General features: G+C 40.1%; 2 protein-coding genes across 2 annotated transcripts; both read left to right on the top strand.

The window, feature by feature from the left end:
- Positions 1-3,006: 3,006 nt before the first annotated feature.
- Positions 3,007-7,493, top strand: LOC103998901 (reactive Intermediate Deaminase A, chloroplastic). Its single transcript, XM_009420508.3, has 6 exons — positions 3,007-3,275; positions 4,349-4,464; positions 4,578-4,622; positions 6,206-6,279; positions 6,363-6,412; positions 7,096-7,493. Exons 1-6 carry the CDS (start codon positions 3,077-3,079, stop codon positions 7,188-7,190), a joined length of 579 nt encoding a protein of 192 aa, XP_009418783.2. The 5' UTR covers positions 3,007-3,076; the 3' UTR covers positions 7,191-7,493.
- A 3,855-nt stretch (positions 7,494-11,348) lies between these two features.
- Positions 11,349-24,435, top strand: LOC135648815 (RNA-binding protein L-like). The gene is made up of 7 exons (XM_065166783.1): positions 11,349-11,926; positions 13,171-13,648; positions 21,945-22,000; positions 22,076-22,206; positions 22,303-22,399; positions 22,479-22,640; positions 24,086-24,435. The coding sequence occupies exons 1-7, from the start codon at positions 11,522-11,524 to the stop codon at positions 24,086-24,088; spliced, it is 1,332 nt and encodes a 443-aa protein (XP_065022855.1). The 5' UTR covers positions 11,349-11,521; the 3' UTR covers positions 24,089-24,435.
- The last annotated feature ends 432 nt before the right edge of the window (positions 24,436-24,867 follow it).

Raw genomic sequence — 24,867 nt, 5'->3', positions numbered from 1 at the left:
CTTATAGGTTTGGTTGTCCCAGATCTAGTACAGTTGGTCATTGGGAGTGGTAATCAACCTTACGAGGGCTATTGAGTGTCGATAGATGATCATCCACTCTCGATGTCATGAGAGGACTATCCCATGTGTTCTCGCTCAGACAAATCCCTGGCTAGGGTCATTCGGGTTGAGAGAGAAAGAGTTCTCCGGGAGAATCCGATTAGAGCGAGACTCGAGTAGAAACCGTATGGGTCTGACAATACCATGCTCGATATACGGTCTCTGGGATATTAGATGGATGAGGGACTATAGGTACACGGTAACTGAGGACAGACAGGTCCAATGGATTGGATTCCCCTGTATCGTCTAGGGACTATGGCATAGTGGCCTAGTACGTCCGTAGTCGATGAGTCAAGTGAATTATTACAGAGATAATAATTCACTGAGTTAGAAGGAGTTCTGACAGGTATGACTTACGACCAGCTCGATATTGGGCCTAGAGGATTACACACATATGGTAGGTATTGCGATGAGTAGAGGTTCGGATATGAGATATCCGACGGAGCCCTTGTCTTATTGGATGCAGATCCAATACCCACTAGGGGAGGACCCATTAGGGTTTGACAGGGGGCCTCTATAAATAGGAGGAATTCAGAGCCTCATAGGCTAGAGCCTTTGCTTGTCTTTCCTATTCTCCTCTCCCTCTCCACCTCAGAGCAGGCCTGGAGTTTTGAGGAGCGTCGTCGCAACCCTGCTGTGTGGATCACCGCTAGAGAGGAGGACGCTTAACCTCCTTCACCCTCTCCTAAGGATCTGCAAGGAAACAGGGATATACGATCTCCCTAAGTAACACAATATACTCTATACGCAGTTTTAAGTTTTGCGGATTTTGCGCACCAATCTTCGCACGACGACGAACATCTCTTTGGGAATCGGGGATTTTATTTTCTTGTTCTTCCGCTGCGCATATGATGTCGCCCCCAAGATTTCCCAACAACTAAGACCCATATCAACTAGTTAGTTAACATCCATCTTTCGGATAGCCTTGGATAAAGAAAGTATATCCATCAATCGAAGCACTTGATCCCCCTCCTCATTTGATGTAGGGAAGGAATATTATCAATAAAATGTGTCGACCAAGGAAGGTTGAACCCCCTATCTCGACTTAGACTTACAAATAAGAAATACTTCTTCTACCCCTTATTATTTGAGGGAGCACCACTAACTTTGAAACCCCCTTGAGTGGCCAAGTAGTAGTTATTTTTCCTTTGCACTGTTGAAAGCAAGTTACAAAAAGTTTATCGGTCGGTGTGATAATGACATGCTTGCATTCTCTGATGAACACTAATGGATAGCGTCATGAGTTAGGTGCCATTTGAGATGACTGTCACTAAGTAAAAAGGAAGACGAAGTCTCACCTCAAGGGTGTTGTAGAACAAACACAAAGACCCAAGCACTAGATTGTATAGATGCTAGCCAGGATGAGGAATCTGTAGCTCGAACTCGATTGAGATATAACATTTTACTCACAAGCGCTCCAAGAGTAGAGGACTTACCACTTAGTCACAATCATACAAACACTTCATCAACTCTAAATCCCAAAGAACACTAGGGTTTATTAAAGTTACCCCCATAACGAGGAGGGGCCAGGACCCCTTTCGCCCCTAAACTATCAGAGGATAGGGTATAGACCTCGATCAACTGGTGACCAATGGAATGAGAAGAACTTGTACAAGAAGGTAGAGATATCCTAACCTAAGGTGCAATATCCATATGGTGGATGACCTAATGATTGACTCATCTTTCAAAGTTAGAGTCAAGGAGGAAACTTTCAAAATGTTAAGGCTCAAGCAATGGAATGAGCCTCACTATACAAGCTAAGAGAGGTCTATAGACAAGGGATGACTTCTCTCCTCCACGATTGGCACAAATCTCACTCTCTCCCTCACTATTGAGGTGTTAGTCGAGGAAGATATGAGGAATAAATGATCTTTCTCTTCTTCGCTGCTGTGGCACAAATCAAGAAAGATGTGAAGAAGATACGCTCTCTCTCCTCCTATTACAAATACCAATTGAGGAAAGCAGACTCTCCCCTCCTACGATGGAGCCACCTTTGTGATTAAGTCAAGCGTCTCCTCGAAATTGCTCCGAAGAGATGTATGAGTTGAGAAGACCTGACCCACACTAGAAGATCCATTATGATGGAGACTTGGGCCAAATAGCACCCGAGGCACGCGAGTTGAGAAAAATCAAACCTATGCAAATGAAATCCGTTATGACGAAGGTGTAAGGCCAAATACGCTCAAGATACATGAGTCAGGAAGACCCAACTTATGTGAAGAGAAATCCGTTATGGTAGAGGCTCGGGTCAAATTGCACTTAAGGTGCGTGAGTCGAGAAAAATCTACTATGATAGAGGCACAAGGTCATATACACCTTAGATATGTAAGTCGAGAAAATCTGACCCATGTAAAGAAAAATCTACTACAACAAAGGCGCAAGGCCAAATATGTCCGAAATGTATAGATCTTCTCATATCTATAATTTCATTGTAAGTTCTTAATTTTTCACCGGAGTCCATGAGAGTACAAAAGTGCAATAACTAAAATCTAATCTTCGACAAAGACCACGGTATACTAAGAAATTCAAGTGTATAATTTATTTTGTGAGAAACTTATGACATCTATAATTATTTTAAGTGGATTTAAAATATTTATTGTTATTTATTGTATTTATAATCGAGTTTTCTATTTATATGTGCATATGAATTAAATTTGAAGCGATTCTACATTTTATTTCCTGACACATTAAATTTGTTACATCATCTTTTTATTTCGTAGTAACTTTTCATTTGTACCATAATTTTTTCTCACATTTTATTTTATTTTTTAATTTTAAGTTTTATAATTTTATTTTTATTTTTATTTATATGTGATGAGTGATAGCGTTCGAATGTATTAATTGTGGGCCCCGGAAATGCAACCAATGACAAACTCTCATCTTGAGTATGGTATCTCGGCTGAGACAGGTGAGCCGGACCCCGAGGCCGGTCTAACCCTAGTTGTGTTGGAATGGTGCGGGATTGGAGAGGACGGAGATGGCGTTTAGCGTTGTAAGGTCCGCTGGATCGCCGGTGATCGACTTCCGGGGGCTGCGTGCCCGTGCGAGTACGCCGATCGCCGCAGGGCTATGCTGCGCCTCTGTCGCCGTCTCCCGCCTCTGGTCCTGTCCCCCGTCCAAGCCCTTCTTCGCCTCCATCTCCGCTTCTGCCTCCACCTCGCCCGCCGCTGCCGCCGGTTAGTGTCCTCTCCGTCTCTTCTTACCCCCATTTCATTTCTCTCGTAGTCTTTTCTTGCTATTTTTGCACATGCATTGATGTTTTTTAGCATACTTGGATCTCAGTCGCCCATTTTGACATAAAAAATGGTATCTTGATAGTAATAGTTCATATGGGATGATTGTATGTTTCGATTTGTGATCGTTCACTGACATCTCTAAATGGGGAAACGTACTAAGACCAACTCAAATATGTTAAAGTGGAAATATGGACCAGAGGTGCTTTATATGTTACTTTGAGTTGACATCCGACCTTAGACCATCTTCATGCACAACAATATATTTTCTAAAACCACTGTGGGCTCCAAATGTTAAATTTAGTTAATCTAGCTACTTCACCTGGTAAAAATAGGTTCTTGCTGGCTACTTTATCTAGTAAATTTGAGTTCTTGCCTTCATTACTAATCATAGTGAACTTAGTTTTTTTTTCTTTTTGTTCTTTCCCTTCTATTTCCTTTATGTGCTATTTTATCTTCTGGAGTAGTCTCATGACATTAGAAATTTGGTGGTATCTGTACATTCAGCTAAGAAAAGGTCTAATCCATAATTTTTTTCGCTAACTGAATATAAAAGTAAATATCATCATGGATGTAATGATTCTGAAATCTCATGTCGCAAAAATTGTTTTTGGAATCAAGATGTTCATTTTTTTTGTTTTCAACCAAATTTTTGACAAGAAATATCCAAGGAAACATATTTCAGTGCAACCTTCCAGTAATGTCAAATGAATCTGAAAATAATGCTATAAGTGAGAAAACAAGAATCAAATGTTGTGTTTTGTTTGTCATTTTGAACCTCGTCACATCACAAGTACTTATGTTCTAAAACCAAGAGAAATAATTCATATATTCTGCGTGATTAGTTCGTTGTTCCATTAATCATGCCAGATATTTTTCTTGCATGTTGTTGACATGAAATTTTCTATTATATTAGCAACATCTTTATTTTCTTTTCAGCACTCTGTAATTATTCATGTGAACTTGGTGTGATTAATTTTGGGAAGTACTAAAGATGATTTAATTCTTTATATTAGTTAAAAAGGAAGCTGTTCAGACAGAAAATGCACCTGCAGCATTGGGACCATATTCTCAAGCTATCAAAGCCAACAACCTTGTTTTTGTTTCTGGTGTTCTTGGTCTTGTTCCTGAGGTTTGCTATAATTACTATTTGTTAACCCTCAGTTCTTGTTCATATTGGCTCACATGCAACATTTCTTCCTCAGTACTTATTCCTGTCATAATCATTTGCCCCTCTTTTTGCAGACAGGAAAGTTTGTTTCTGAGCACATTGAGGAGCAAACAGAACAGGTAATTTAATTTATGATGAAGTAACAATTTGGAGTTTACTAGCAGCAACTTTTTGTTAAAATAGAGAAAGCTGTTGATATCTTTTGTGCTATGTTGGAAACATTCTCCTATTATCATACGACAGTAAATTGTGGTTTTGTATAAACTACACTTAGTTTTTTCATATCTGGTTGGGGGCATATTTCTAATTAAATTTTTTTTTTTGATTCTTTGGTTATGAATTTGATATGTATTTGGAATTTCTATCTGAGGATAGATGATATAAGCATCCTACATATGGTATATTAAGATGTGTCAACGGTAGAAGAGTCCTTATGTATTTTGACATACCTAAAATGTGTCGGAAAGTATCCTACAAATGTGAGAATCTGATACAGACACAAGCATTTTAAAGTGTCTGTGCTTCATTGCTTTATGATGAAACACTCAAGTATCAATCTATTTCATCTGAATTTTTCTTTCCATAATGGCATTTATTCCACTTGTTGACATCTTATAGTAGTTCAGTAATTTACTTAGCAGACTTTTGTCCGATTGAATCTTTCTTGTCATTATTGTAAAACAGATTTGTTTGTTTGATCCTCACATGCCCTTAGTTTGGCCTCCTTCAATTCATTTTTCTTTTTTTCTCAATTTTTTTTGGAGATCTTTATATCCTAAAAAAATATTTCTATTAGCTTAATCAAGTGGATAAGTTTTACGTTGGAGTTTTCTTAATTCGAATATGATTTACTGACATTCAATCCTGCTTATCACTTTATGAATATGGTAGACTGCTGAGCTATGCAGCTTATCTTTGTGTTCGTTGATCATATATCATCTTGGTCATATTATATAATTCTAAAATGGGGTGTTAAGTGCAGGTATTTTTATGTTAATTTTCAAGAGGAGAAAAAGCCTTTCACACTTGTCATTTGACAGATTGTTTTTCTCAGACTTCTATCATGTTTTAGAGTTAGACATGAATAGAAATATATAGATTGTCAATTATCATTTTCCAATTTCATTCTTAATAATGAGCAGATAAAGATGGTTAGATAATGAGAAGAAAATTTTAATTGAGATTGCAGCTTAATTGAATTTTCACCTGAAAATTATTTCCTTTAGATGTTGATGTCTCTGCTTGATGGTTAGGGAGAAGAAAATTTTAGTTGAGATTGCTGCTTAATTGAATTTTCACCTGAAAATTATTTCCTTTAGATGTTGATGTCTCTGCTTAATGGATGGTGAAAATACTTTCTGATACTCTGAAGGCCTATGGCTGGTTACATAATCATTTATACCATTCATATATCATGATGTGACTTTCGCATTCTATACCTGGTATCTCAATTGTGGATCTTCTTTGTAAGCAAACTGTTCCATCTTTTCTTATTTTGGAAAAATATCTTTGGAACTTGACTGGCATTTTGGTTGATTGCTGTATATAAATGTACTGCATTCTACTAAACCTACTTTATCTGGATTCTGAAAAAAAAAATAAGACAAGTCATTTTCTGCAGATTATGGTATGCTTTTGTGGTTCCACTTAAAACAGTTTCATCTCCTATCTTCTGTGCTTTTAAATGTCTATCAAATTGCAGGTTCTAAAGAACATGGGGGAGATACTGAAAGCAAGCGGTGCCACCTATGCTTCTGTTGTCAAGACAACTATCATGTCTGAAATGGATTCTTTTTATCAACTTGATTGATGAAAGTTTGTGATATCATCTTTTGATCCTGTAATCTTTGTACTTGCAGGTTAGCAGACCTACAGGATTTCAAGAAAGTAAATGAGATATATGCAAAATGTGAGTTTCTGATGGCCTATAGCTGTCTTTTGCATGGATTATTTTTCATTAAATTCATGGGACTTTGTTCCAGATTTATTATTTTGTACTCCATTTCAAGTTGTTCTGCATGATCTGTTATCCACAAATTATCATGATAAAATCACAATTTTCGGTTGGCATTGGATTAAGTAAAGAATCTCCTTTTTTGCTAAACCATCTGATTCCTTTCACAATAGTTATTCCTGTTTATGCTAGTGAAGTCTTGAAGTGGTTGCAATAGCATTTCTGCTAGTATCATGCTAACCGTTATCACTTTCCTTTTTTTTTTTGACAATCATATATTACTTTGCCGGTTTAGCATGTTTCATCAATACATATGTATATTGGAAGATTATGATGCCATCACCAGTAAGTTATTGTACATCTTCCATGTTCTTGAACAAATCCTACACTAAGTTGTTTCAAGCTATTATGATGCCATCACCAGTAAATTATTGAACATCTGCTGAAAAAGGCAAATAAGGTTTAAAAATGTATTTCCCTGGTTATGATAAAAACACAGTAGATATTCTTCTCTATCTTTTCCTTTTCTTGCTTGTATAATGTCATGAGGCAACGATGTATTGCATATTTTGCTCTTATTCATATTCTTTCTTTTGGACAGAGAAACTTGTTCAATCTTATATTCCATTCTCTTGCAGATTTTCCATCTCCTGCACCGTCACGTTCCACTTACCAAGTAGCAGCATTGCCGATGAATGCTAGGATTGAGATCGAGTGTATTGCTGCCCTCTAATGCTGCCTGGAAATTATGTTTTACTGATCCAACTCTAATATGGTCTAGGGAATCACGCCCAGTTTAAGTCCTTGTTATGATGTTTCTGAACAGTTTGCTGCTTCTAATTAGTGAGGATTGTTGGGACTGTTCTTTGATAAAGTCAAACTTTTACTTTCAAGCCAACCCAAAAACCTATCTCAATTTCAGTATCATCCTTTTCTGGATGCTTACATATTAAATTGGTGTATCTTTCGAGAAGCATACAATATTTGTGGAAGTGATCATTTAGTTGGTTAAATCAGCCTGTTGATGTTTTGTTTACTTTAAGCTGTTGAACTGACCATCATTAAGAAAGACACACTGGTGATCGTTTCAGCATGGAAGATGTTAAGCCTGATTGCCAGAGTAGTCAATCATGATGTGTTTGGCATGGAAGAATGCCCTTAAGGGACACCTCAATTGCACCAAGGAAATTGTCGTGTTCTTCTGTGAGCACCCTAAAATGTGCTCTAAAAGCTTATCCTTCAACATGTCATGTTAATTTAATTCATTAGTTTTCTGTTGCCTCCAACATGCTGTGTTTCAACCATTATCATTCTCTGTGTGGCCATTTTTTAGGGCCATGGTGTAAACTTTAAAGAGATGTAGGTTTAGCTAGAATGGTTTAGGAGAGACACCTCAACAATGTCAAGAAAACAAGAGGGTGTTTGGTGTGATGATGGTGTCAGAGTGGATTCAAAATTACTCAGATGCTGACTTGTGGTGTAAGTGGCGTAATCAGCATGCAATCTTACAACCTTCATCATTCATACATGTAATAAAGATTATGACAGATTGGTGCTGCTTATTATACTGTATTCTACCTTAGTCTTCTGCCGACCTTTGGTGGCCAAAATTTGGAAGCAAATGCTTGATGTTTCCATTTGCTAGAAGAACTATGCCTTCAGCCTCTCTCTCTCTCTCTCTCTCTCTCACATCCTTTGATACTTCCATTTACATACTTGCATGTCTCTAAAAGCTGCAGCTGTTTTTGAGATTTTGGTCTCCTGTGTGATGAGTGTCATTTGCTTTGTTGCTGAACAATGCTTGGTTTCAGGCTTCCAAGACTCTTAATATATTGTCATTGATCCTTGAAAACGATGATTTAAACCCAAATCTCCAAATTAAGCACTGTGATTATGCTCCTTAACTTCACATGATCTTTCAGAAAATGCTTATCAGTCTTCTTAGCAGTTAATCTTCTTCATATTCCCTCCCTTGTGTAGTTATGATCATGAAATATGTTACCAAAGAACATCTTAGTACTATTTTCTTTCTCCTTTCTCATGATTATTGATCTTTGTTTCTCTTTCTGCTGCATAATTTATCGGTTTTTGGTTGAAGTCCATATAAAAATGACTCGTATACAGTTCGATATAATGGAAAAAAATTCTGAAAATTATAACTTCATTGCTCAAATTTGTGGACCCAAGAAAAGAAGTGGATGAAAGCACATACACAAAAAAATAAAACAGAAAAAAAAAGGAGATATGGTTAAAAGGAAATATTGTGTACCTGGAAATTAATGGTATTCTTCATGTCTTTTGCTTCTATTATTTTTTGACAGATTTGTTCCATTTTGGATCCTCTAACTTTGCTTATTACTTCTATTTCTTACAATATATGTTTTCCCTTCTATAATGTAGCTTGTGACTTCTCAGAGAAAGCTTAGTTCATAGTCTTCTTCACCATCAACATGGACTACTAATTCATGAATCCTTATCAACCACATGAACTCTTCTATTATGAAAACTGCTACTTCAGTCACACACACCACATAAAACCTCCTCAGATAAGTGCTGCATGAATTATTATTCTTAGTTTCCTGTTGCAGATTCATGCATGAGAAAAAGCCAATCATCAAATAAACAACAACTTATCCCCAGTCACAGCCTCAACCCCTACAACTACCAGGAAATAAGTTGCCAACTGTGCTGCATCAGCCTGCTCCACTGAGTTACTACAAGAACACTAGTGGAAATAATGAACTATGCATTATTGAGTATATGTTAATGTATGTTATGACCTTCCCTAAGTTGGCATGCCAGTCTGTGAATAACTAGTATTATACTGAGCTGACTCTTTGACACTGTGAGGTTGTCAAAAACAATGTCATCCTCCCCTCGCAAACATGCATGCAGTGTAGGCATGTCTCAGGGAGTGCTGCCCCAACCCAAAAATCTATATCCTATTCAAAACTTGGTTGACTTCATGTAGATTAACTGACGCATACTTGCATGCCTTGTCCTTCACATCATTTTTCTTTTGGAAAATTGCATCACACCATTTACATTTTTCCCATCTCTTTCTGGTCTTGGTTGGTTCATCATGTCTCAGCTACTTGAGCTGAAGATGATGAGCTTTGTGGTTGTCTATATATAACTCCATAAGTGCAGAAGCTTGTTCACAGTTATAGTCCTCATAATCTTCCCTCTGCAGTTCTCTCGTCAAATGGGATTCCTGAGGACACTCCAGTCTTATTCGAGGATCGATAACGAAGACCCCGAAGAAAGGCGACACCTGAAAGCAAGGTTCCTGATATGCAAGGTATTGGAAGAAGCCGAGAGTGAACAGAGGAGGAGATCATCTTCTAAGCTCAAGGTGTGCAGATTGAAGCGAAGGATTGGACTCAGGCTGAAGAGGTTGAGAGTCTTCATCTCCAGAGCTAGGCTGTGTGTACACAGGCAGGTCATGAGGCAATTTAGGCTCTTCGTGTGACCAATTAGACACTCACTTGACAACTACTACGTTGCTGTAATAAGGAAATGTTCTTTGATGCAATGAAATGCTACAAGAATCTCAGGTTTGCAGCTTCAAAGTGCATTCATCCTCTTCTTTGGAAATGATGTTCGAGAGTAACTTTAGAATCAGATCATAAGCTGCTTGAATCGATTCTGTCATAAAAACTGAAATCATCAAATGAACTTACCACATCATCAAGCATGCTGCCTCTTGTTTTTCTGTGCTCTTGAAATCTGCCAAACCCTCCATCACCTTGGGATGTTTTCTCTTCCAGTGAAACCAAAAAGAGATGCACTGATAACCCAACAAAGCAGTACAAGAAATCATGGTATGCAATATCGAATGGTACCGCCCGATACGGACAGTACATACTGGTCTGACGGTATACCGATACACAGATCGTCCGGTACCGCTATAGTACTACAGTATTACACTATAATAATATTACAGTGCTACAGTGTTATACTATAGGAGTGCTATAATGCTATAGTACTCGGTACATCCTGGTGTATCGCTCGGTATGACCTGATGGACCGCTCAGTATACCGGTATCATATCATACCGAGTCAATCTCGAAACACTGATACTGTACGATATTACATATCTTGCAAGAAACAGATGCATACTGCAATGGACATAAAACAGCATACTATTCTCTGAATTAAACTGAGAGAAGACTGTTTCTCGAGGTTTGTAATTAAGACTGCATGTAATGCTTCTGTTCTGCTTGTATTTTGTGTTCTATGATGACAGTTTACTCTCAACCCTCCATGTCAGTGTGCAAGCAGGAGCTCCAAACAAATCATGCAGGAGAAGAAACAAGAAGCAAGTTGTGGGTTAGAAGAAGATTCACAGGACTATCACTGAGTCATCTTGATGAAAATTAAAATCTGAAACATAATGCAAACTTAATTGAGACCTTATCAGCAGCAGAAACCCACCACAGCATGCTTTTTAAGAACTACTGTGATCACTTGCAAACTTGTAATAATTGATTCTTGACTGGAAGTTGACTTATTTGGAGATGGATTGGATTAAGATTTGAGATGAATTGGTCACAAGCTCGATTAAAGGATCGCTGAATCAAATTGAAGTGGGTCAGATGACACTCCATGCATCAATCTTCGTGCAAAGAGGCCCAGCCCATGATGACATGGAGTGAAGCGCACGGACCATTTATGCGGACACGCGCACGGGTGTACGTCTTCTCTTGGTCTCGGAAACGCTCTTCGTACCCGCTGTTTCTACCCTCTTTCGCGTGTCGTCACGGTTAGAAGTGGGCTCCAAATTTTAACCCAATTGTGAGACTGGTAAAAATCGGAGACAAGTATTCCTATCTTGTTTTGTGTGTATACATCTCACCTCGCCGCTTCTCACGGGCTCTCTTTTGGTCCTCTCTCTACTTCTCTCAACCCATCCCTCTCCTTTTTAGCCCCCAATCTCTCCCCTTTTCGTAGGGTTAGGGCTTATCCAAGTTGGTTCGATCGTCTTGGATCGCCACTTATCCTTGTATCTCTCGATCTCAGCGTCGGAGTTTGATTATTTTTGACGCTCTTTTTGCTTCCAAGATGATGCAGCCTGCCGGCGGGATGGTGCAACCCCCTCCGATGGTGCCGCCCCCCCAGATGGACCAGCAGCAGCAGCCGCAGCAGTGGATGATGATGCCACCGCCTCCTCCCCCGCAGCAGCAGTACTACCAGGCCGCCCCGGCGCCGCCGATGTGGAACCAGCAGCCCTCCCAGGTGCCCCCGCCGGTCCCCCAGGCCGTGCCGCAGCCTCAGCCGCAGTACCAGGCTCCGGCGCAGGTGCCACCTCCCCAGATGCAGTACCAGGCGGCACCTGCGCCTGCCCCGGCCCAGGCTATGGTGCCACAGCCGGCGTCGGCTGATGAGATCCGCACGCTCTGGGTCGGTGACTTGCAGTACTGGATGGACGAGAACTATCTCTACAGCTGCTTTGTTCACACTGGAGAGGTCTCTCTCTTTTCCTATTAAATAAGATTATGTTTTTTTCTTGATTCTGTGTTTCTATAGTTTCAGTTGGTAGCTCCTAATTTGGTTTTTGGTGTTAGTCACCAGTTCGATGGCATGTTTGATTCATTGCCTGTACAAAAGGAAGGGTGAACAAGTTCCTTCCTGATGCTGATATAGCATCCATTATTCAATTTATGTTTGTTTCGAAGTAATAAAATTCTAAATTGTAGAAAACTAAGATCAGGTTTACAAAGGTTAAGTGCGGCAACTTACAAAGCCTGGGCTATGAATCAGAGTTCCTTATTCTGGCTGAAAATGGGATACCTGAGTCCAGTGACTAGATCATCATGTTGCTTGGGGTTTGCAAGACTTTTGATGGTTTACATATTCAGTCAGGTTTAAGAAATAAAGGTTTTTTTTTCTTTAGCATGAGTAGTTTGTTAATTCGGCTATTGGTTTTCATGATCAGAACTTATTGTTTATTTCAAAGCCACTTATGTTTCTTGAGTTGTCCATTCTTGAGAGCAAAATGTTCCAAATGTAATCGCTTGTTTATTCCTTTTGCAATGAGTAAATTGTTGATCTTGTAAATTATAGTTGCTTTCGACCAGTTGCTAACTAGAGCACTAAGTGGATGCAAGTACTTGAATAGCTTTATATATTTACAAAACACTGACACCAGTGCCCCAAAGATGCATCAGTAGCTAGTTCAAATTTAAAGTATCAAAAGTAGAAAGAACATGGAAATCCAAATTATTGTTTATGAACTTAGGGATCTGTATAACATATCGTGAGTTTGCATTAGCCTCAAGCCTACATTCTAGAAGCTTAGGCTTCATATGTGACACATGCTCATGTGCAGTAGCTATGAGCACATTTAACCCTGTGCATAGTTTCTTTAGAGTAAGGTTTGATGTAATATATTCGAAGTGGTACCACAATCCACTTTAATTATCAGACTGTTTCCTTGTTAAATTTTAATATAAAATAATGTGATTAAATCAGCGACCCTTTCCATTCTCAGGCAGCTCATATATTTTTCCTCTGATACTTCTGGAAACATTAGAGCTCAACTATATAGTTGGTGTAATGTTTCTCTCCTTCAAGTTTGTAGTATTTTTGTTTACTTTCTGAGTTAGTTACTCTTACATGCCTCTAGATCTCATCTTTTCTGTATTGATTTGACACTGTTGGTACCTACTTAGTGTGTTGGTCTTTTCTCATTTATATAACTAATGATGCAGGTTCTTTCGGTTAAAATTATCCGCAATAAGCTGAATGGGCAATCGGAAGGTTATGGTTTTATTGAATTTGTCTCTCGTGCCGCCGCAGATCGAGTTCTTCAAACTTTTAATGGTCAAGTGATGCCTAACACTGAACAAGCTTTCAGACTGAATTGGGCAAGTTGTGGAGCCGGTGAGAAACGTGGTGATGGTGCCGATTATACAATTTTTGTTGGGGATTTGGCTGCAGATGTCACTGACTATTTGTTGCAAGAGACATTCAAAAACCACTACCCATCAGTTAAGGGTGCCAAAGTTGTTACTGATAGATTGACTGGGCGTTCCAAAGGCTATGGCTTTGTTAAATTTGGGGATCTAAATGAACAAACAAGAGCCATGACTGAAATGAACGGACTTTACTGTTCAACGAGACCCATGCGTATTGGAGCAGCAGCCAATAAGAAGACTTTGGGTGCCCAACAGCAGTATCCTGCGAATGGTATGTGTCTAGATAATATTCCTGTAATTTTAATATTATGTTTGCTCATTTTATCAACTGTTTGTACGAAGTTCTGCAGGTATCATATTAACTAAATTGTCTGATGATTCATATTGTATTTTTAGTTATATCAGCTGATTGCTTAGTATTTTAGTGGAATCAGATAAATTTTATCCTCAGTTTTTCTAATTTCCCAGTTGTAGTCCTGGAGACAAGGGCATTGCTTTCCTTGATGTACAAAGTCATTTCCTTCCAGTACTTTCCTTTGTGAAATTGGCCTCATTTAAACATAGTTTTCAGTGAAGAACACTTATAAAAACTCATGTTGTCTCAAAGCAGGATTCCATGCTATCTTCATTTAGGGCTTGGAATTGAATTCAGCAGAGATGCATATCACCTATAGTGGTGGCCCAATTTAGGTCAGTGTTTTGATTATGTAATAATTTGGTTAGTCCTTTTTCTGTGGCATTGTTTGCTACATTTTTCTTCCATTTAATTTACACAAGCTATCTTTAATCTCACTTTTCAATCTCCTAATTGCCTCTTTATTATAGTTCCTTCAGTTTCTTGCATCTGTCACCTTTCATTCAAGTCATATTACCATCAATTTTTTATTCTCTTTGTAATTTGGCTGGAGCCTTTATTCAGTTACTACAAGCATCTTGTAAATCAAGCTTTTTGTTTCAGTTTATATTCTTTCCGTTGAACCGTATACGAATCTATTCTGATACTATCTTCATGTTTTATTATAGATATTCATATTCCCTTCTATTTTTGTTGTAAGCAGAACAGCAGTCCTCTTTAATTTTTCCCTCTTCAAGGTGCCAAAATTTATGATTCTGGTCATCATTCTACTGCCCTGATGGTCTCCTTAGTTCTATCTGGGTTAGGTGACTCTAGTTTCTTTATCATGCTACTGGTTGTTATTTGTTGAGATCAATTCCTCTTTCAAAACGCCATATTGTCACGACCTTAGCTGGTTTTGCCTAAGGCGTGCGGCACCCTCGCGCGTCCGTCCGCAAAGGTCAGCCTCCCCGAAGCCTCCCATTGTCCCTTAGGACCAACAAAAGAGAGAACGGGTTAAAGAGAACGCCTCAATCGGGATCCACAAGCAAACATGTCCGAAAAACACTTCATAGACAATGCAAATTACAAACAGACTTTACAAGCTCTGAACAGTGGCACAACAAAGGGTAAAATGGTCCATTACAGACCGAAAAGCTCTCGAACGTGTCCACATGACACAACCTTTATTTACAAGCCTAAAGAGGCTACCAACCCAACTAAAATGGGACTTATAAGCCTTCGGCCGTCCCTCTACCTGCTGTACAAGGCATGAACATGCCAAAAGACAACGGACAGACATAAGCATTACATCCAACATCTTGTTTAGAAGTTTGTCCGTTACATTCTCCCCCACTTATCCCTTCGACGTCCTCGTCGAAGCCTTTGTGAACACTGCAACTCTTCGCCTTTGCTGAGTCTTCAATCTTCCGCTCCAGCTGCAATGCGCCTCCTGGCTCCCAACTGCTCTCCGCTGCTGTTTTTGAGTAGTCGAACTTTGATCCGCCATGCTGCTTCAACTCACCAATGACTCTGACTCTGATGTGGGGTTGGCTGAGTTGTGTTGATCCTCGTTGATTCCTGCGGATCCACCAAATGAAGGAAAAGACCATCCTTACTGCGCCAGTCTCTCAGAAATTCCTCATGCTGTTTGAACTGGGTGGATGCTTGTTGGAGCTTTAACGAGCATCATCTCGCAAACTTCTGAAGTTTCGGGTCCTTCCTCCACAAAATCTGCTCATTGACTCTTCTTTCAGTTAGTTGTCACATCCAAGTAGGTTCGCATCACTTCCGCTTTCGATTGGCATTTCGTTGGGAAATGAGGCGGACAATCCACTCTCAGTAGCACTGATCACCGTTGGTGAGGATTTGACAACTATTGTCTTTCATTATCTTCGAAGGGTCTTTGAACTTGTGCAGCGCTCCTCTGCTGGATAGATAAGAGAATTGGGGTACTCGGTTTCGCCCATTCTCTTAAGAGTTGAGAAGGCAAAAGTTACTTGACTTCGCCCGCCTCCTCGAGGTTGTACTTCATGCATCGAGCTGGTTACTGGCCTTCGCCTGCTCTTTGCTCACACTTCTGAAGCACTTGAAGTGTTTGCACTCCTTGCGTTGAGTTAGTTACTGTGATTCACCTTCTCAATGCCATTGAACTTCTGGAATGCAGGAAGTTTTCACCCCAACTTGGAGTAATTCTCTGATAGATGAGGTCGCCTCTGGGATTGTACCGTCTTCTCCATCAACCCTGCCGCCTACTCCACTGAGTAGCAAAGGTACAGCACCGCGTACTGCCTGCTTCGTTCCTTGGTCGTGCACTCTTGCATGACCCGAAGTCCTTCACTTACGGCTATCTTGATGAGAAACTTGTTGACACCGGTCTTACGAAGTTTCTTGGCCTCTGCCCTTCAGCCTTGTCTCGGTACTTGGAGATTGCCTCTGCATGCTCCACCTCCTCGGCCCCTTTCACGACCAAGCGCTCTCCCTCCGTGAGAGCAAGGGATCAATGACTTGCACGGAAGTCCCGCCTCTGCGGTACCATGGCGCTGCCATGCCCATGGCCCTACTATCCGTCGCCTCGCCTCTGTATCCCTTTTCTGCATGATCAGTAGAAATGTCTCTGTGGCACTCCTCTGAGTCCACCTCCATTCTGACTGATGCTTGATTTTGGGTAGCTAAGTCCCTCTGGACTCGTCGTCGCTTCCTCGCCCCTTTCGACCCCCTGCTTCAACACCACTGTGTTCTCCAAGCAGTCCGTTTGGTCGATGGAAAGACAGACTGCAACTCCCAAGCATGGCCTCTGCCATTACGTTGTAGAGTTAGCACCGATTCTATTCTCCTTAGCTTCCTTGGTAGCAACGTTCGCTTACTCGACCTTGTCCTCTGACTTGTCGGGCTCCCTTAAGCGAATATGAGCTCTGGAGCAGTCCAACTCTCCAGCTGCTTCGATCATACCTCTGCATGATCAAGTCCCTCTCATGGGACTCACTGGTCCTTGCATTCGAACTTTTCCCTTGGTGGAACCCAGCCCCCATATGCTGATGACCAAGGTTTTCATCCGATGCAAAATTCGGTGCACGCCCGGAAGACCCGCCTCTGCGGTACCATGGCCTTCACTCCTTGAATCCATAGCCCTTCTTGCCGTCGTGTTGTTCACCAAAGCGGAGCTCCCAGTAGCTCCCGATCATACCTCCATATGATCTAGTCCCTCCCAGGACTATGTCGTGTGTGTCGCATTGCCACGAACTGTTCCACCACGATCCGCTGCACCATGTCGCCTCCTGGTGACATCTCCATTGCATTTTGATCCTTGTGGAATAAACTCGAATTGTGAACCCTCCATGTGTGGCCTCTGCCAATACATCGCAGGGTCTCCTCCACCTTCGATTTTGTTCGCTCCTTTGGCAATCGACCTTCATCCACCCACTCTTGGGTCACACCTAGATGAAGCACCGCTCTAGGACAGTCCGTCGCCTAGTAGCTCCCGAAGTCCACCGACTTCACTGTAATTTGTGCACCATTGTCTGGATCCTGGGCCTCTGCCCCTACCAACACAATCTCCACTGCGCACCGCTTCCTTCATAGCAACTCGAATGGCAACACTGTGGCATATTCTTCAAGAGTACCCGCCTCTGCGTCCTCTTGCCCCGTGCTAAGGCCTTCTGTACCCAACTTCGCCTCCGCAAATTGAGTCGCCTTAGTTCCTCCATCGAATGCTCCTCCGAGATAAGGTGCATGTGCCCCGAAGCTCCCTTCTTCTTTGGCACCATGCAAGATGAGTCCACTCTGTCAGAATGAAGGACCCAGGGAACAGCATGATTCTACTCCTGCCTCTGCAAGAGTTCATGTCCTTGACCTTTGTCTAGGGAAAGCGCTGTGCCTCTGCTCCATGTTCCAACTTCTATGCTGGCTCCCTTCATGCGGCTTGGGTACTTCGCCAAGTTACACCCAAGTTGCTCCGCTCCTCGTTTTTGCATTGAGTCGATGGTGGCCCTCGCGCCCACCATTCCACGGGTCAGCCCTCCCTTGAGTCCGATCTCCATATCGACTCTAAGTGTGCCTTCATTTAAGTTGCTTCAGGTCGCTCCCCCACTTGATCTCGCAATGCATCCACCAATGCATTCTCTCGAGCGAGATCATGCGGCAACTCCTCGCTGCTTGCTCGGTCCATTGAGCTTCGTGGAGTTGTTGTTTGTGAGGTACTCCTCCTCCTCAACATGTGAAGTCCGTCTCACATGATTCTCCTTCTGGAGAGCTGAGACTTATCCCTCCTGGATAACTGTCCCGTTGGAGCAACATCTCTCTTCGTTTCGGAGACCACCATCCCCTTGGACTACTCCGATCTGCTGAACAAACTGTGCATTGTTCTGCCTCTTGCAAACGCACTTGCTAGATTGCGCCTCCACGTCAATACAGCCACCGCTGCACCCCTCAAGGCCTAGCAACATGCTGAACTCGTTGCACACTTCAGCCTCCTCCGGACGTATCCTTCGCATGTCGAAGAGAAAGTTTCAATGCTCCATGGCGCCGAGTCTCGACCGCCTTGGGATGGCCACGAACAATCCATCGTCCGCATACAAGCCCATGCATGAGTACCGAATTCTTCGGGTTAGCAATTCCCCTCACCTCTGTGAGCTTTGCACAACTCTTTCGGTCGCTGAGCAACTCATTCCACTTTGCATGGTCTCGTCCTTTGCCAAGCGCCTCGCTTGCCTTGAGCACCATCAAGTAAAGTTGTCAACGTTGAGCCGTAGCTCAAACTCAGCCATCCCAACCTTTGTGCGCTCCAAATTCTTCCAAGCTTGCCTGTTCTCGTGGTGCCTCTTGCGCGAAGGGTTGGCCATTCCTCTGAATGCCAATCTCAGATGCCCGCTCCTCTGAGCGACTCTTTTCCCTACATCTCCATGCCCGTTTTCCCTCAAACGGTCGCGCGTGTGCTGACTGCCCTCAACGCAGCCCCGCTAGGTCCCCCACGTTTGCATGTCAAGTGTTTCTATGAGTGCTTGTCCCACTCTGATACCACAATGTCACGACCTTAGCTGGTTTTGCCTAAGGCGTGCGGCACCCTCGCGCGTCCGTCCGCAAAGGTCAGCCTCCCCGAAGCCTCCCATTGTCCCTTAGGACCAACAAAAGAGAGAACGGGTTAAAGAAAACGCCTCAATCGGGATCCACAAGCAAACATGTCCGAAAAACACTTCATAGACTATGCAAATTACAAACAGACTTTATAAGCTCTGAACAGTGGCACAACAAAGGGTAAAATGGTCCATTACAGACCGAAAAGCTCTCGAACGTGTCCACATGACACAACCTTTATTTACAAGCCTAAAGAGGCCACCAACCCAACTAAAATGGGACTTATAAGCCTTCGGCCGTCCCTCTACCTGCTGTACAAGGCATGAACATGCCAAAAGACAACGGACAGACATAAGCATTACATCCAACATCTTGTTTAGAAGTTTGTCCGTTACAATATGTTGATGTTTTCAACTCAAGGTTAGCTTGGTGAATAATATTTATTTTGATGAATGTTTTATGGAGTTAATATCTTGAGTGGGCATTGCTGGTGTTCGTTGAAGCTATCTTGGATTCTTATCTTACTATTGGAGTTTGAGTTCTTAAGCAGCTGCCTTTCACTTTGTAGCGGTGGTTTGCATTGACAAAATGTTTACTGTTTTTGGTGAGAACTATTTCTTAATGTTGGTGGATTCCCAGAATAGTAGTTTGACAATGAGCTCATACTGTTCTATTCCTCACTAAACTTCATTGTTCATATTTTCCATTGTCTGTCTTCTGTTTTTTTTCCACTGAAGTAACTAATATCCAATTATGTTATATGTTGTCTTACCTTTTCCTTTTATATCTCATCAAGAAAATCCTCCTCTGGTTCTTTACGTTTAATATCTTTTATATCTCAAACCATTTGCTTTGTGTACTTTACTAATGATTATTAATAATATATCTCAAGCATATCTCTTTGATTCCTTTTGACAAATGAGATCTTCTTGGTTTTCTCATCTGAAGCTTATCTTGCTGAAATTAGATCATGAAGACTAAATAGATTTGTTTTCTTTAACGTCTTATTTAACCTAGATCTTCACTGATGTCATGCTGCTTCTGGGGTATATGAATATAATGACATCAATTTACACATGGAAATCATTTCCAGGATTGCCAGATCTTTATCAAAATAATGGTTAAGGATCCTATGTATGTGGCTCTCTCTCAAGATGTTGTAGAAGAGAGAATTAGGATACTGCATGATATTAATTTGTGTGGAGACTATCCAAATTCCTTTTCTTGCAAAGGTAATGGGTTATATATTTATGATATTCTTCCATACATAATGTAAAAGGGTGAATCCTGTTTGCTTAGTTCTTTCCTCGTATTTTATAGAAGAGAGAACTAGTGTATTGCTTGCTATTGATTTGCATGTGGCATTGAGACCAAATGCTTCTTTCTTTCTCTTCTCTTCCATTCCAATGGGACAAATACTAATGTATTTCTATGTAGGTTTTAATGTTAGTAGAATAAGCTCAAACTTTGATGTGATTGTCAAAAACACACAGAACTGCTAACATAAAATTCAATATTTCATCTGTGGGTGTAATAAAACTACAATTTTAACATATTCATTCTTTCGAATTAACCTTTGTACTTCTTTCAATTAGGTGCAAATTTTTGGTTTTTTAGTCTTAGTCTTAACTTATTTGTTGTAATTTTCACTTTGTTGCTTTTGCAGATATGCAACTTATAGTGCATGTATAAATGTGTTTTGGCCTTGGACGAATGCATGTATTTCAACAGCAACATCAAAACGATAATGTCCTAACTATTTGGAATCTACTACTTGATGTATCTTTATTTGTGCATTAGCCTTTTCATGCCCAAGTGTTTCTTTTGTTTACAGCATTTGATATATTTTAGTTGATTCTTATATGTACATGGTTCAAATAAGATTAATATGTTGCATTATACTTTATTTTTGGGTTTTGTTAGTCCAATTCCTGGACAAGCTTGTTAGCTGGTTTGGATAACTTAAATTTTGTTTTTCGGTGGTCATTGATTTGAATTTCTTAAACTAGTTGCTTTATGAAACATTTGGTCTCCCCACTGATAAAACCAGTGACAAATTTTGGTGTAAGCCAACAACAGAAAGTTGCACATATGCCTATGTTCTATTGATGTGTAGTCATGATATCTGAAAATAGATTCAGACATGTCTGTGCATGATTATATGATTACTGATATCCCATTGAGATTTAGTGGACACATTGGGATTGGTCAAGCTAGGTATTTGGAGGAAATAGGGAGTGGCTTGGTTTCTATGATAGGATTGCTCTATTCAACATGGTCCTTGATGTTTAAATCATGGAAATGATTTGCTCTGGAGCCATGATTAACTCTGATTATGCACTAGGCTTCTCATATGTGGAATAGCATTTTGCTCATATGCAGTGGATAATGAAGTTGTGATAGGACATGCTAATGACTGTTCAAATGATTGCACATGCCAGTTAAGAAAGTCTTGTCTGACATTAAAGAGTGCTATTCAGTTTCTTTTGAATCATTTTCTTTTACTCTGTATTAGCAATGCCTGAGCTTTCAAATCAATTCCAGCACTGTTTGCAATTTGGAGGTTGTGCTAATATTTGTATAGAAGTTTCTCCAAAATAGACCATGCAAGATAATTTGTTGAAAAGTACTTGTCTTATGTTATTGCTTATTGGATTTTTAATTTATAAAATGGATTTCGGCCAATAATGCAAATTGCCTTTAGAAAACGACACTGAGGTTTAGGTGAACAGGGATTGAGCCAGAATTTGGGATGATTTAGATTGGATTAGATTACTTGATTGTATCAGTTGTTGTCAGGCTGGCATTGACCAATTTTGTGATTCCTGATGTCCCATCTGATGCTGGCTTGACTGATCCTGTCTTTCAGGGTTTCTTTTTGTGATTTTCTTGGTTCAGATTAGCTGATCCAGATTAGTAGATGCTGAGTGCCGATCCTCAAGAGGATCATAAGAAGATCAATAAACAAGTTTTATAATGTGACAAACAAGACTTTCATATGAGATCACATATAAATTTCAAAAAAGGGATAAAATTGCTTGTGGCATATTGTAAGATGTCTATGATAGGTTAGCTTTGCATTAATTTTTTGTGTTCATTCTTAATATAGTGCTTTTTAAGACTCGTCACTCCAAGAATTTATCTACGTTGTCATTTGCAGCTTCCTACCAGACTACACAGGGTGCTGAGTCTGAGAATGATCCAAATAATACCACTGTGGGTACTTTGTTAAGATTTTTGTATAGGGGCAGTGATGCCAGTACGATTCTGAAATATGCTCTCTGGTTGCAGATATTTGTTGGTGGGCTGGATCCAAATGTTACAGATGATAATTTGCGGCAAGTTTTTGGCCCATATGGAGAAATAGTTTATGTAAAGATACCTGTAGGCAAGCGTTGTGGGTTTGTGCAATTTGCTAACAGGTTAGCTCATAATTGGAAAATACCTCATCAAAGTGGCACTGTTAGATTGATGAATTCTTTTACATTTATATATTCTTTTCAAATGATTTTTCTCAGGGCCAATGCCGAGGAGGCTTTAAGGACATTAAATGGGACCTCATTGGGTGGACAAAACATCCGGCTCTCATGGGGTCGCAGCCCTACAAATAAACAGGTTGAATATGCTCACCTTCTTAAAAGAAATTATTTCTCCTGTTTTATTGCTAAAGAAAAAAAAAAATCTTTTTTATCAGCCACAGCAGGATCCCAACCAGTGGAATGGGGGCTACTATGGTTACACCCAAAGCTATGATGCCTATGGATATGCCCCTCCTCAAGATCCTAATATGTATGCTTATGCAGCATATCCAGGATATGGTAACTATCAGCAGCAGCAGCCACAGCAGCCACCCCAGGTAAGGGCTGTTGGTGATGTTAATTAAATTTGATTTTTTTTTTCTTTATGATACAATTTGACATCAGGAATGCCTTTTAGTACATCTTGTTGAATTATTTTGGAAATGTTTTATTGCACAATTTAGACAGTAGCTTGAACTTCAGTCTGGCAAGTCAACTTTGAATTTATTTGTTAGCTCATTCAGAAGTTTGTAACAATTACCTGTTTCCATTTTGCTTGTCAATTTTCAGGTGCATGGTATTTGATATATGGGACTATGTAATTGTGGTTCTTGCATTGAAATGAAGTTTAGTGTCAGCTCTCTCTGTGGTTGATTCCTTAGATTCAAATTTCTGTGTGAATCTGTAAGCCAATTTGGATAATTTATTGTGGAAATGTGCTGTTTCTTAACATTAAATCATAAACTGAGGACTAAAACTATCCAAAGAATTTAAGAAAATAGAAAACCGAGACAAACTTCTGGTACAGTTCTTATTGCAGTTTGACTAAACCAGTTTAAACTAAATTCTGTTCAACCATTGGATCTCATTAGATCAAATAGATCAAATTATCATCTTAAAGTTGCTTTAACTGATTGTTTTTTTTCATTTGCCACATTGGCAGATTCATTTCTCTCTCTCTCTCTGCATGGATTCAATTAGTTTCAAAGATACGATATACACCTAGTCATTTATGCAATGTCTCTTTCTCACTAGTGTTTGTCCAACAGTGCTAACCTTTATTTGCCTATGGTTACTGACCTGAGATCTTCATCAGTTGTGTTGCATCACCTTCTCTCCATTTTCATGCTGAAAATCTCTGTAGATAGATGGATTGAGACTTGTTGGACTGCCTTTTTAGTCTTGATTTAATTCACTTTCCTGTGTTCCCTTTCATTTTTGGCTGAGGAAAAAAGAACTTTTTGAGCCGTTTGATGTTGTTTATAGTAAAACAATCAAAAGTTTGCCAAATTTGTTACTACTCTATTACGTTGTAAGTGGTAAATAGGAGATTTTCTAAATACTGGTCCTTCCTTTATAAGTGATTAGTTTGTTACTCTATTGTTAGTAGTGGGCAATGTTTTAGCGATTGGCAAGCTGGCAAAAAGGTTCATGTTGAAACATCGAAGTGATATAGCTAAATCAAGTTTGGAATGTTATATTGGCACTTTGTGATCACTTTTACACGTCCTTCTAATTTTGGAGCTGAAACTTTCTGAAGTAAAATGCCATATGCCAAAGGACAAAGTCCACAGACATGGCTTATGGGCTGTGACAGCACCGGTGTCATTGGATGAAGGCCAACCGAAAAAAAGAAAACTATATTTAGATGGAATGTGGGCTTGACATATGCTCTTGAGTATATGATCACACCGTTTCTAAATTTACTCTTGATCTTTTTATTTCGTATCTTTCTTCATTATGTTAAGTAGAAAAAATAATATGTCAATGTCCCTGTGTGCAGTGATTTTGCAGACTTGAGAAGGTGCATGGCCAAATGCAAATGGTTGCTTCTGAACATGAAGCTCAATCTGTGCATCCGCTGGAAAAGGTTGTCATCACGGAGATATCGGGCTTGATCATGCATTGTAGCTTTCTCTAGTGTAATTCCTCTCTTTGGTGCTGAGTGAACTTGGAAGAGTTGAAGTTAGTTGTTGGAGTCATGTTACTTTGTCTAAGTCTGGATTGCTTCTTGGTCATTCCAGTTTCTAACATCATGTTGACTCTCTGGTATGACATCGGGGAGTCATCTATCTTTGTTCTGCTTGATGTTTGGTTACATTGTTTGATGAGCTTGTGGATATTGAACTCTAAGTAACTTATGCTGTCTTGATGTCACAATGAGGATTTCTCTCCCACAGGCATGTTTTGTCTTCTTATATTTTTCTGAAGGTTCAAATTTGCTCCTCTAGGATATATGATTACGGGAATAATAAACCATGGACTTACGAGCTTCTTGAATACAATGTTTCCTACAAAAGGCAAAAAATATTAAAACATAAATAAATCAATCCTTAATGCTTCTTAAATTTAAAGTAAAAATAATTAAAAAAATATATATTTTTAGTTTAGAAACATCGAGCATGTGTAGTGGACACCTCCGAGTGAGTGCTTCCGAGTGTCACGCTTGAGTTGTTGGATTTACGTGACCAGTGGTGTGTGGGCGTGTACTCTATACGTGAGTATAGCATTCGAAAGACCAGAATGGACTTGTCTGAAATGCACGTGCACATCACGTGTCTCGAT

This window comes from Musa acuminata, chromosome BXJ3-9 (assembly GCF_036884655.1).
Source record: "Musa acuminata AAA Group cultivar baxijiao chromosome BXJ3-9, Cavendish_Baxijiao_AAA, whole genome shotgun sequence".
NCBI classification, from domain to species: Eukaryota; Viridiplantae; Streptophyta; class Magnoliopsida; order Zingiberales; family Musaceae; genus Musa; species Musa acuminata.
This window is presented reverse-complemented; position numbering and strand designations above follow the sequence as displayed.

Bases quoted from the DNA above. Each gene is read 5' to 3' on its own strand.
- LOC103998901 (XM_009420508.3), top strand. From the start codon at position 3,077: ATGGCGTTTAGCGTTGTAAGGTCCGCTGGATCGCCGGTGATCGACTTC. The intron at 4,623-6,205 runs GTAATTTAATTT...ATCAAATTGCAG, and splicing joins TTGAGGAGCAAACAGAACAG to GTTCTAAAGAACATGGGGGA. The intron at 6,413-7,095 runs GTGAGTTTCTGA...ATTCTCTTGCAG, and splicing joins AAATGAGATATATGCAAAAT to ATTTTCCATCTCCTGCACCG.
- LOC135648815 (XM_065166783.1), top strand. From the start codon at position 11,522: ATGATGCAGCCTGCCGGCGGGATGGTGCAACCCCCTCCGATGGTGCCG. The intron at 11,927-13,170 runs GTCTCTCTCTTT...CTAATGATGCAG, and splicing joins GCTTTGTTCACACTGGAGAG to GTTCTTTCGGTTAAAATTAT. The intron at 22,001-22,075 runs GTGGGTACTTTG...CTCTGGTTGCAG, and splicing joins ATGATCCAAATAATACCACT to ATATTTGTTGGTGGGCTGGA.